Below are 12665 nucleotides of genomic sequence, written 5' to 3' on the forward strand. Positions count from 1 at the left end.
TTGGAAATATTTGCAATGACAGCTTCTACTTATTTCAAGATTACTGGGCTAATTAAAAAAGATAAAGCCTAGCAAAAGGTGGGAGAAAGCTCAATATTCACACAAATCCAGAGTTGAGTACTCAACTCTGACTACTACTATCTGGGGAACTTTAAAAACACAGGGGGGTGAGCCCCACCCCATCTTCACTTATTAAGGCGGCTGAGTGTGAAGCCCAGGCATCGCCAAGCCCCTCAGTGATTTTAATGTGCAGCCTGGATTAAGAACCACTGACATACACAGCTCCTTCTCCCTAAGAAGCCTGAGAGATGAACTGCATGAAATCAACTCCACTCCTCGACACTCCCTCTGCTTGTCCTGGGATGCTGTCTCCTGGTGGCACCTTCTTCAGGAAAGGCAGTTTTCAGATTGGGTTAAATCTACCATAGTCAAATGAGGATTACTTTTACAAGCTAAGAAATCTGAAATGACAGCCTAAAAAATGGACTTTGTTTTAGTTCAGAAGAATTTTCCGTCTTGGGAATTACCTGCTCAACAATAGACGCCAGGCGCCCCAGGGCCAGGCCACATTCATCCCCTCGGGTCACCACGGCACTTCCAAGTTTCACCACAATTCTCTTTGCATGCTTCAGCTCACTGCGGTGGGCAAAAGACTTGCCATGTGTACGACTGAGGGGCACAGTGATAAAGGGTATGTTGCTCCAAGAACGAACATGTCTGATGGCTGAAGGCTGAACATGACCTGCAGAACCCAAAGTCAAATGCAAGAAAAAAAGAGAGAAATACACGATATAATTTCTCACTGAAAATATGCATGCAAAACAGTAACCAGTTCAGCCACCAAAAAATAGTTTTACCATTCTCAACTGAAGAAAACCAGTATATCAAAAGACACATCAAGCATGTTTTAGTCCAGTATTATGTGGAGTTTGTATCCAGTACACAGGTACACTCCAATATTGCTGGTCAAGAATTTAAACAAAACAATCTTTCCTGAAGACATGTTGGCAAAATGTATTAAAAACCTTAAAAATATTCACATCTTTGATTCAGCAATTCCACGTTCAGGAAATTTATTCTAAGGAACTAATCAGAGATAGAGACAAAGAAATTTATCAGCAGGCTATTCATCAGCATTATTTATAATAGGAAAAATCAGAAGCAGAGTAAATGTTCAAAAATGGGTAGGAAGATTTAACATTTTTAGAATTTTTAATAATATGGGAAAATGGTCATGATATGTTCTTTCACATACATTTCTAAATGCATACAAAAAAGGTAAATAAATAAAAATATTAATATTTTACCTCATGATGATATTATGGGTGACTTATCTTTCTTTATTCTTATCTATGTTTTCCAAACTTACGCAGCAAAAATGTATTGCTTTCATAACCAGAAAGAAAAGCACACATAACCAGTGTGCTTTTAAAGAAACCACACTGCTATAAAAGAGTCTGATTAGCTAAGACAATATAAAGTAACTGGTATAAGTAATAAAAAATCATAACTAATCTCCCTATAAATTTTCTCTCAAATATGGCACATGAATTCAGATGTCTGTAACAAGGATAAAAGAAACTGGATAGCTTTCTGAAGGAAAAGTAATACTGGAGTCAGAGCCTTCTTTGTATCCCTGTGGACATCTGCGCCTAATCAATTCTTTCCTGATTCTTCTTGTAACACTCGACAAGATTTCTAAGAGACCAAACAAAAACAAATAAATAATCCCCAAAAGAATCCTCACCACAACAAAACAAAAAACTTGATTAAAAAGCTGAAAATAAGTCACACCTGAATGTCAGGCACTGAACCTCCTTACCACTTCTCGTGATTCCGACTTCCTGCTGACTGCCTTCCCTCACAGAGTTCTCTACGTATCACCACAGACCTTAATAAATACTGGAACGAGTTACTAAAGTAATCATTCTGAGCCACCTTTCAGACCATTCTACAATTCTACTATTACAGAGTAATCTCTTTTCACTTGAATCAACTACTCTCACCTCCCTTTATATTTACAGACAGATTTCTCAACCCAGTGCCTCCACCTCCCGACCACTGACTCTTCTAACTGTAACTGAGCATCCATCTGCTGTCTCTGCCTACACTACAAAAATTAGGGTACAGCAGGCAGAACCCTATTCTCATGGACCAGATCACTGTGTGTTCTCCCTCTCTACATCCCTCACACACAAACCTGAGAAAGAACATTTTAAATGAAGTCATAAAGAGTCTTTTCTCTCCTCTCTTAAAAAACCATTTCTTTAAGTGACAATGTTTCAGATCTGTGGAGATTAAAGAAAGACGATATGGTCTTTTTTCACAACACACTTGTAATCTGGTTTCCAGCAGAGAGCTGCACAGTAAGCCCATCACCTGGGATACAACTGGAGCTTGACACCCTTGCTAGACCTGTTCCTGGTGAGGGGATCCTAGGAACCAAAGGACCGGTGTTTTGTGGGGGCTGTTCCCTGGACAGCTCTTTCTTCATCAGGTTCATCGATATAGGTACCCTGGCCTAGTCTTCAAGGATACTATCCTAAGCAATACACACACCTAAGTCTAAGCGTAAAAACTGCATACCTAATAGTTTTGGCCTGATGGAGAAAGGGGTGTAGAGGCAGAGACTTACTCCCCTGGAGTTTGGACCTGTGATTGTCAGTGGCTGTATGCAGCGCTCAGAGCTGTACCCATGTAGTATGCATCTCTCCTGACAGCTCTCAAGGCCTGGTGTCCACTTTTCTCTCCTGTGCATTGCAGGACATGTCCTGGCCTAGAAAAGTGCTGCGCATGGGTTGGGCAACCTGAGAGGGCACCTCAGGGACACAGGTAGTGGCAAGCAGGTGAGTCCAAGCAGACCAGGTTAGCATGAATGAAACTCCTGATCCACAGTCTGTATCAGCAGAAGAGGGTGGCATGGCTTGGTGCCAGGCAGTCAAGGGTCACTCTGGCGACAGGCAACTGGGTCACAGCACATCAGGTTTAAGGAAAGGTTCAAGAAGAGGCCACATCTATGAACAAGGTTTTAAGCAAATAAAAGCTCAGTCACATCCAGTGGGCTCCGCACCAAGGAGCATTCTATGGGGCCCACGGCTTTCCCAGGTTTCCTATTCTGTGACAATGTGACAACGCTGTCACCCTTCTTCAGGAAGATAGATTGACCCTATCTTCCTTGAGGGCATTTTTTACATTCTGCAGTGTATTATACTTTTGGGGGTTCATATGAAGGACTGAGAAGGCCTTGATTAGTTAGGAAAAATCCACAGCTTCTGAATAGGTAATCTCTTCCCATCTTCTAAGGACCTTTAGGCCCCAAGTCTCAAAGAAAAACCATCTACTCCTGTTAAGGATGAAGGGATACCAAGGTACATATGTATACACATGTGCTGGGGGAAGGGGTTGCCCATATTCATTGAAAGTGCCACAAGACACACTTCAAGGGAGAAGCCCTTTAGCTTTTCAGCATCAGAGTCCTAATATTCAGTAATGAGGCTGTGTTTCAGGCCTGAACAGGAAGGGACCTGGACATGGCTTCTATCTCCCTTCCTGGCATTCCACTTCCCTCTGTTTGTATCTATATGCTTTCTCATTTTGCCTTTTCTCTTTTTTGCTCTTCTGCTCATCATCGTCAGTGAACATGGGGCTCCAGAAAAACCTGAATACAAAGAAAAATCTAGGGATAAGATCACAAAGTATCTCCTGTGAATGTGTCTAATGAGAATAAACAATAATATCAACAATAAAAACCCTAAAGTGAACACTTACTATATACCAGGAACTGTGTTAAAACTATTCCTACACCTTATACAGAGGCACAGCAAATATGAAGGGAGTGTCTGACTCTGGAGTCAGACTTCCTGGGTTGGAATCTCAACTCCTTCACTTACTTGCTGTTACCTCATTTCCTCATACGGTTTTTGTGGAGGATGAAATGAGTTAATGCATGAACAGGGACTGGCATGAAGTAAACACATAATAAATGTTAGGTGGTATATAAACATGTGTTAGCTATGACTATCATCATCATCATCTTTCTGAATTCTCATGAGTTGAGACTCAGGAGTTAGGTATTACTATGCATTAGTTATTATTATTCAGTTCAGTTCAGTTCAGTCGCTCAGACTCTTTGCGAACCCATGGACTGCAGCACGCCAGTCCATCACCAACTTCCAGAGTTTACTCAAACTCATGCCCATTGAATCAGCCCATCCAACCATCTCATCCTCTGTCGTTCCGTTCTCCTCCTGACTTCAATCTTAGCCTCATTTTATACCTAAGGAAGCTGCGGCTCAGAGAAGTTGAGTAACTTATCAGCATTATCAGACTCCAAAAATGGCCATAATACTTGAAGCTGCTCCCATGCACAGCTGGAATCTATTTTCTCCTCTCCTTAAATAGCAGCTGGCCCTATGACTTGCTTTGACCAATCCAGTGCAGCAGAGCTTGCACTTTATAAACAAGCCTAGCTGTTTACAACACTGTATAGAAGCCTGTTTTAACTTTGATGAGATCCAATTTATCAGTTTTTCATTTTATGGATTGTACATGTGTGCTAAGTCCCTATAGTCGTGACCTACTGTTTTCTACAAGCCTGTTTAAAACACTGTATACAAGCCTAGCTCTGCATAAACTCTGAGCTTAGGTCACAGAGACCTTGTCACTCCCAAGCTTGCTGTTCTTGGGAAGCACCATGTGAAGAAGCCATGGATGGCCTGCTGTAGGATGCGAGACCATGTGGAACAGAGATGATCTGTCACTCCAGCAGACTATCCTCTGGCCTTCAACAGTCACCCCTGACCTGAGCCAAAGTTGAGAGCTGACAAGGACATGGAACCACTGTGTAGCTGAGCCTGGTCCAAAATGCCAGCTCATGGAATTGTGACCTAAATCCATAGCTGTGGTCACTAAGTAAGCAGCAGAGGTAGTTTTCAAACATAGGGAGCCTAGTTTCAGACCCTCAGCTTTTAAACTTTACACTCTTCTTTGTATGAATGCTTCTTTGCATGAAAGTTTCCCTTGTGGCTCAGACGGTAAAGAATCTGCCTGCAATGTGGGAGATACAGGTTAGATTCCTGGGTCAGGAAGATCCCTTGGAGAAAGAAATGGCAAACCACTCCAGTATTCTTGCCTAGAGAATGCCATGGACAGAGGAGCCTGGCAGGCTACAGTCCATGGGGTCGCAAAGAGTTAGACATGACTGAGCAACTACACTTGCATGAATGGGAAACAGATTTTTCCAATGGTGATAAGCTTGATTAGCTGGTAAGCAAGTCCTCTAGCAGAAAGGTTTTGAGATTTGTTGATAACATTTAGATGTTATCAAGGAGACTAGTAATTCAAAATATCATAAACAGCTTTCATAACTGGACCTCTATAAGCAAAAAAAAAAAAAGAATCTTGACCTAACTATCACACCTTATACAAATATTATTCAAAATGGATCATGGGACTTCAATGTAACCACAAAACTTTTAGGAAAAAAACACAGAAGAAAATCTTTAAGATCTAAGGCTATAAAAGAGTTCTCAGATCTGACCTCACAAGTACAATCCATGGGCTTCCCAGGTGGCACGAGTGGTAAAGAAACTACCAACTCAGGAGGCACCTACCAGTAACTCGGATTCGATCCCTGGGTCAGGAAGATCCCCTGGAGAAGGGTATGGCAACCCACTCCAGTATTCTTGCGTGGAGAATTCCACGGACAGAGGAACCTGGTGGGCTACCCATGAGGTAGAAAACAATAGGTCACGACTATAGGGACTTAGTACTCATGTACAATCCATAAAATGAAAAACTGATAAATCGGATCTCATCAAAGTCAAAAAAACAAAAACCACTTCCCCCTATGAAAGACCCTGTTAAGGGACTGAAATGGCAAGCTACAAACTGGGAGAAAATATTTTCAAAGCACAAATGTGACCAAGGACTAGTATCTGCTGCTGCCAAGTCGCGTCAGTCGTGTCCGACTCTGTGCGACCCCATAGACAGCAGCGCACCAGGCTCTGCCATCCATGGGTTTCTCCAGGCAAGAACACTGGAGTGGGTTGCCATTTCCTTCTCCAATGCATGAAAGGAAAAGTGAAGTCGCTCAGTCGCGTCCAACTCTTAGCGACCCCATGGACTGCAGCCTACCAGGCTCCTCTGTCCATGGGATTTTCCAGGTAAGAATACTGGAGTGGGATGCCATTGCCTTCTCCGAGGACTAGTATCTAGCAGACATTAAAAAATTCAAAGTTCAACAGTAGAAAAACAAACAATCCAATTAAAAATGACATTTCACTGATGAGGATATTCAGATGGCAAAATAAGCACATGAAAAGATGTTCAATCTCATCAGACAAAAGGGAAAAGGAAAACCACAGTGAGATATCATTATACACCTATCAAAATGGATAATATAAAAAAGAGTGGCAACATCAGATGCTATTGAGGATGAAGAGAAAGTAGATCACTCATACACTGCTGGTGTGAACGTAAAATGGTACAGCCACTGCAAACACTGTTTGGAAATGTCTTATGAAACTAACTACCACATTGTATTGAGCAGCTTCAGCTGCAAGCAACAAATTCTGGTAAATTCTCTTTTTATTTCCATTCTGTTATGAATATTTTCTAATTTTCCTTCTTATGGCTTAGACACACCCATCATTTAAAAGTGGACATTTAATTTCCAAATACATGGGGTTTTTAATACTAATTTCTCATTTTGATACTAATTTCTCATTTAAATGTTTTCTTCTCTGCAATCATTCTGTTTTTTCAGTCTTCTAACTTTACTGAGGCTTTCAATGACTTTCAGCATGATCTCTTTTGTCACACTGCACTTGAAAATATGTGAGTTATTTTCAAATATCTTTTGCTATTGATTTCTAACAGAATTCCACAGACTCTGTATGATTTAAATACCTTTAGACTATGAACGTTTTGCACCTTGTTTTATGTCCCTGGATATCTTTCAGTGTCTCCTAGTCATAGTCCATGGGAACTTGAACAGGATTTGTATCCTACTATTCTGTGAAAATTGTGTAAATCTTAATTATATTGAATTCATTCATGGTGCTTTTCAGGAGTACCATATCCTTCTACTTTCCTGTATATTCACTCTATTAATTTTTAAGAGTGATATTGAAACTCCAACTAAAAATTTATCTACTTAAATTGTAAAATATAATGGAACTACAAGTAACCTTGTTCTATATTTTCCAAGTCTCCTGTAAATGTGTTAATCATACTTTCATAATTTAAAAAATAAAAAAGAGAGAGGAAAAAACTAACTACCACATATAACCAACATACAACCCGGAAACTGAACTTTTGGACATTTATCCCAAATAACCACAACTATATTCACACAAAATCCTGTACACAAATGTTCACAGCAGTCTTATTCACCACAAACAAAAAAAGTAACCAGATGTCCTTCAATGATGAATGGTTACACTAACTGTGGTACCCCCATACCACTAAATACTATTCAGTCATAAAAATGAACAAAGTGATACACACAACAAGAATCTCCAGAGAGACATGCTGAGTAAAAAAAGTCACCCCCAAAGGTCAGATACTGTATGATTTCATTTATATAACATTTAAAAATTATAAAAATGGAGAACAGATTAGAGGCTGCCAAGGGTTAGGGACAGAAAGGAGGATGGCTAGATAAGAAAAATGGAAGGATTCCACAGTGATGGAAATCTTAACCTGCTTCTGTCCACATTGATACCCTGGTTGAGATACTGGGATAACTAGGTATAAGTGCTCTCTCTGTATTCGTTCTTAAAGTTGCAAGTGAATCTATAATTATCTCAAAATTAAACACTTCATTACAAAAAAGGGAATGAACAAAAACAGCCTGCAAGAAATCTGGGGGGATTAAATAGAAGTAATATTTTATCTTTAAAAATCTTTTTAAATTTTGAGGTTGTTTTTTTTTTTTAATATACCAGAAGCTGTAAAATTAATGTACACAACTTGATGAGTTTGCAGGTAAGTATACATTTGTGAAACCATCGCCATAATCTATGCCATAACCTGTCTATCCCCTCCAAAAGCTTTACTTTATTGATAAATACAAACACAGCATTTCATCAGTATGCTGCTTCCCTGCTTACTGCTTTTGTCCAGTTCTGCCAAATAACATTTTTTTCCTCTTTAAAACTTTGTTTTGAAACACACTTGGACCGAATCTCTCACATACTTAGGTTTCCTAAGATACCTACGAGATCTGTTGAGTATTGTGGACTGGACCCAGGGCAGGAGACGCTGGGTGAAAGACTGGAACCCAGAGCGGCAGACTTGACTCAACATGCTGTGAGGTGGTCACTGACCAAGGTATCTGCAGGATGCATTTAAAAAAAACAAACAATCAAAATACTAGATAGTTCATTTTACTTTCATCTACCTCCCCACACTGAGAGTAAAAACTTGACTCTCTTGATCCAAACTCTTCTGTGTTAGAGGAACTCCTACCTCTTCTACATACAGAAAAGACAGAAAAACAAACGGCTCCTTCCCCAAGCTCTGACTCTATTCTTCCTTGCTTAGGACCATCTTAAGTTTTTTTTCCTGTTTGTTTTTAATAAATTAATTTCTATTTTTTGGCTGCACTAGGTCTTCACTGCTGTGCATGGGCTTTCTTTAGTTGTGGTGAGTGGGGGTTTCTCTTCATCGCAGTGCAGGGACTGCTCATTGTGGTGGCCTCTCTTGTTAGGGACAGTGGGTTCTAGGCACGCAGGCTGCATTAGTTGTGGCATGCAGGCTCAGGAGTTGTGGTGCACAGACTTAGTTGCTTCGAGGCATGAGGGATCTTCCTGGACCAGGGATCAAACCCATGTCCCCTGCATTGGCAGGTGGATTCTTAACCACTAGACCACTAGGAAAGTCCCAGGACCTTCTTAGTTTTTATGGAAAAAAATGGGAACTAAGTATTATGAATATTTTGAGTGACAAAAAACATCTTCAAGGTATAATGTTTATCTACTGATATTAAATCTTCACTACAATTTCTATACCATTACGGAGTCTTCAACCAATCAAAACAGATTCGACATTCCACAAGCAGCCACCTCCAGCTTCCTGCTCTCATCTCCCAAAAGAACTCTGAAAACCACATATTTGAAATGTCAGCTTGATCTCTGCTGACACAAGGAGAGGGAGGAAAGGTCGGAGGCTGCAGCTTTGTCTTTCTTCTTGCTGTCCAGAGGAATCCAAAGCATACTCTTCAACCCCTGGGAGGGAGTGGCAATACCTGTAAACGGCTGGCATCTGGAATGACCCTGGGCACACCTCATGGAGGATGAACACACAGGTAGTTTTCAGAGCTAAGTTGTGGGCATTTTCCCACTGCAGGTCAAACTTAAAGATTTTAGACAAAGAACAGTTTATTTCATAAAAAGGCAGGAGGCTTCTTCCTATGTGTGTGTATATTAATATATAAATATACATACACAGAGAGACTATGCCATTTATTATTGCAGCTCTTACACTACAGGGACATGGTTGTTTTCATGAGATAAGAAAAATCCTTTATCTTGCTTGTGGGCCTCCTTTTAACTTCTGCTGTAGGCGTTAACAGATATATTCTAACTCTCTTACACATGTCTCACGCTGTTTAAACATGCCTAAAAAGACTAGCATTTTGCCCTAAAGTGAAGAGAAACAAGGAATGGTTACTGCTCTTCAATTTATACTGCACAAAGGTACAGAAAGAAGAGAGAAGAGACTGGCAGGATACATCTGTCATACAAAATATGGCATCTATATAAGCAAGAGAAAGTGTTAAGTGCTGTCTTTGTTGACTTCAGTGTTTGTGACAGTAAGGAAGGTTCCAAGAGAAAATTATTTGCATAATACTGAAGCATGCTATGAGGCCATGATCTATGTTTGCTGCTTATACAAATTCCTTCTGAAATTGCTGCTAAACAATTATTTATACATGAATTCACCAAAATAATTCTAGAAGAGCCAAAAGGGTAAAACAATCAAATAATGGCCCTAAAATTCTAATTCCATCTCCTTCACAAACTTTCCCCAGCAACTCTAGCTTTCCCAAAAGGATTATAAACTTCCCACCAAAGGCATGGTAAACATGGGAAACAACCTTTGCGCTTGCTAGCTGTATGCCTTCCAACCTTTTAAAGTCTCAGTCTCCTCATCTGTAAACCGTGGACAATAACAATAAGGACCTCGTGGAATTATTGTGAGAGAATGTAGTAACTGCATTCCAATAATGGAAAGCCTGGATACAAGAGATGCTCAATAAACATCTACTCTCCTCCATCTGTCTTTTAGGCACTAATGTTATTATATCTTACAACCACTTTCTTCCTTATTTCTTTCAGGACCTGTCACTGGAACAAAGAATTTCATAGCCTCTGATGAGCAGACATAGTCACAAATTATACTTATAGACTATTTATCTCTCTCTTATCTATGAAAAACCGAAAGCTCTTAATGTTTAAGGTCAGTCAGTTATCACGTTGAAGAGTGATGTAGAAACCAGGCCTCCTGGCCTCTCCCATCACCTCCCTCACTGCAAAGGATAGTTCATCCTGCCAGAATTTATTATGCCCTCGTAAGATAGATAGCTAATCCCAGGGAGCAAAGGGTATGTGTGTCTGTCTAGACCCCATGTCATCAAATGAAAAGCTCCCATGTTTTGACTCAGGACATTTCTCAAGTACTTCTTTACAGGTTCTGAACAGATAGTCCTTATCTTACTTACTTGAATAGAGAACTGAACTTTAGTCTCAACAAAAGTCGCCCAGGAACACAGGCTTGCTATATGGTTCACCAATTAAAGACAAAGCCCCAGTGACAGACCTCACCCCCTCTAGAGAGGGGAACGGAGATGGGGGAGGGGGATGGATCTGGGTCCGCCCAGCCCTGATGAGCCACGGAAAGAATTATCCACAGACCTCATGCCACACTGCAAAAGACGGTCGTGAGCGAGCTCTCCCGCTGCGGGGTCGGGACGGGGGGCGGGGGGGTGGGGGTTGGTTTTCAAGAGGGGATCACAAAGACCCAGGCAGGCCGCGCGGAACTGCACACAGGGCCCTGAGAATAGATGTGTGAACAGTTACAAACGGGGTGAAACCCCACCACTTATGCAGGTGCACTAGAAGCTGGTTCGGGGATCCCGGGCCGATAAGGGATCAGGCGCTGGATCTTCAAGCCTCCATATGGATCAGTTTCTGCATCTGGGTGTATCCGAGAAGGTCGGGGAGTTCGAGTGCCCACAGCCCCCGCGGCCCTAGGGCCTCCGCGCGCCGGCGTGTGGCGAGACAGCGCGGTCTGAGAGGCCCAGCCCGCCGCCATCCTTCCGCGTACCCACACCCACTTACGGGTTTGACCCCCCTCACTCTGCTCCAGCTCAGGCCGCGCGCCCCCGCAGTCCCCACGGTCGCCTGTGACCCGGCGCGCACATCTTCCCTTGCCTCAGCCCGGGTGCCGCCTCAGCCCCCACGCAGGCGCCGGCGCCTCTCCATCCCAGCCACCGTCCCCGCCATCCTTGTGGCCCGCTCGTACCTGCCTCGCCTCAGCCGCCGGGCCCCACCACCCGGCCCGCACTCCACGCCACGCGTCTCTCGCACCGGCTTACTCCTCTTTTTCTTCCGTCCACGTCCCGCAAGATGACGTTACGTCAGCAGCGCTGGAGTAAACCCAGGCCGCAAAGCCTCCGCTGTTGACGCGAGGCGGCTGGCTGATCCCGAGCTGCGCTGCGGCAATGGCGTAGATGCGTTTGGAGAATCGGGCCTGCGCTACACGTGGCGAGCCCCGCCCGCCGAGACTTAGCAGACGCCAGGGGGCGGGGCCCGAGTGCTGTATGTGAACGTCCACGTCCCAGCGGCAGACCCGGACAGGGGCCACGGAGAGTCGCCCCTCGGACCTTCCCCGGGAGGCAGAAAGGACGCCTGGATTCCTCAGCTACTGGTAGATCCCATACGATGTGTTTGCCAGTATTGATCGTTGTATCCCAGCCACACCTCGGAAATAGATCGGATCAATTTGCACGTATTTGAGGATCCCTCACTCCAGGCAAACTAAAGCTGATTAAATTTTGACACTGAGATTAAATGATTTGCCTCTTAGTCGCCTGGAGCTTTCCCCAAGGGTCCTAGCCCAACTGTCGTTTAGCAACGGCATTGATGAGGCTACTGTAAATACCAAAGTAGTAGTATTTAATCCCTGACAATTCACCCTTAAAATTCGAGTTCGGACTCTCTCCGTTTCTACTTGCAGTGTTTTCCTCAAAGGACATGTTTCTGCATAGATAGGCCTAGACGTAGCGCTGGGCACGTAGGGGGTTGGGGTGGGCAGAACACTTTGGTGGAGGTTTGTTAGGAAGGCATCTTGCCGGTTGTGGGGTAGTTCCTGAGAACAATGCTGAGCCTATTCCTCATTCATTAAACGTTGGCTACTTTGTGGCAGGCACTCCCTAGGTTCGGAGGAAAACGGTCACCTTATGGGAGAAACAGATATGTGAGCAAATGGTTACACTATTTGATGTTAGAGGAGGGGTGTCTGGGGATTCAGGCAAGTCTTTTTAAAGAGTAGACATTCGAATTGGGCTTTGAAGAAGTAGTTCACGGAGAAGCGGGGAGCAGGATCGCAGGACGAAGAGGGAATGGAATATCCAGAGGCAGGAGACGCCCTGTGAGGAG

At 43.0% G+C, this 12665-nt stretch overlaps 1 protein-coding gene across 3 annotated transcripts in view; it reads right to left on the minus strand.

Annotated features, from left to right (window-relative positions):
* Positions 1–11724, minus strand: part of ALDH18A1 (aldehyde dehydrogenase 18 family member A1) — a 39183-nt gene extending 27459 nt beyond the window's left edge. Inside the window, exons 1-3 of one of the 3 annotated variants that reach the window (XM_043926283.1) lie at positions 11530–11724; positions 8223–8338; positions 528–742 (exon numbers count right to left, since the gene is read on the minus strand). In XM_043926283.1, the coding sequence (XP_043782218.1) occupies positions 528–742; positions 8223–8310 (303 nt within the window). In that variant the 5' untranslated portion in view covers positions 8311–8338; positions 11530–11724. Of the gene's footprint in view, positions 1–527; positions 743–8222; positions 8339–11345; positions 11369–11529 lie in introns of those variants that run through there. The other 2 variants (XM_043926281.1, XM_043926282.1) reach the window with 2 other exon arrangements.
* Between the last annotated feature and the right edge of the window lie 941 nt (positions 11725–12665).

Source organism: Cervus elaphus, chromosome 15, assembly GCF_910594005.1.
Source record: "Cervus elaphus chromosome 15, mCerEla1.1, whole genome shotgun sequence".
In the NCBI taxonomy this organism is placed as follows: domain Eukaryota; kingdom Metazoa; phylum Chordata; class Mammalia; order Artiodactyla; family Cervidae; genus Cervus; species Cervus elaphus.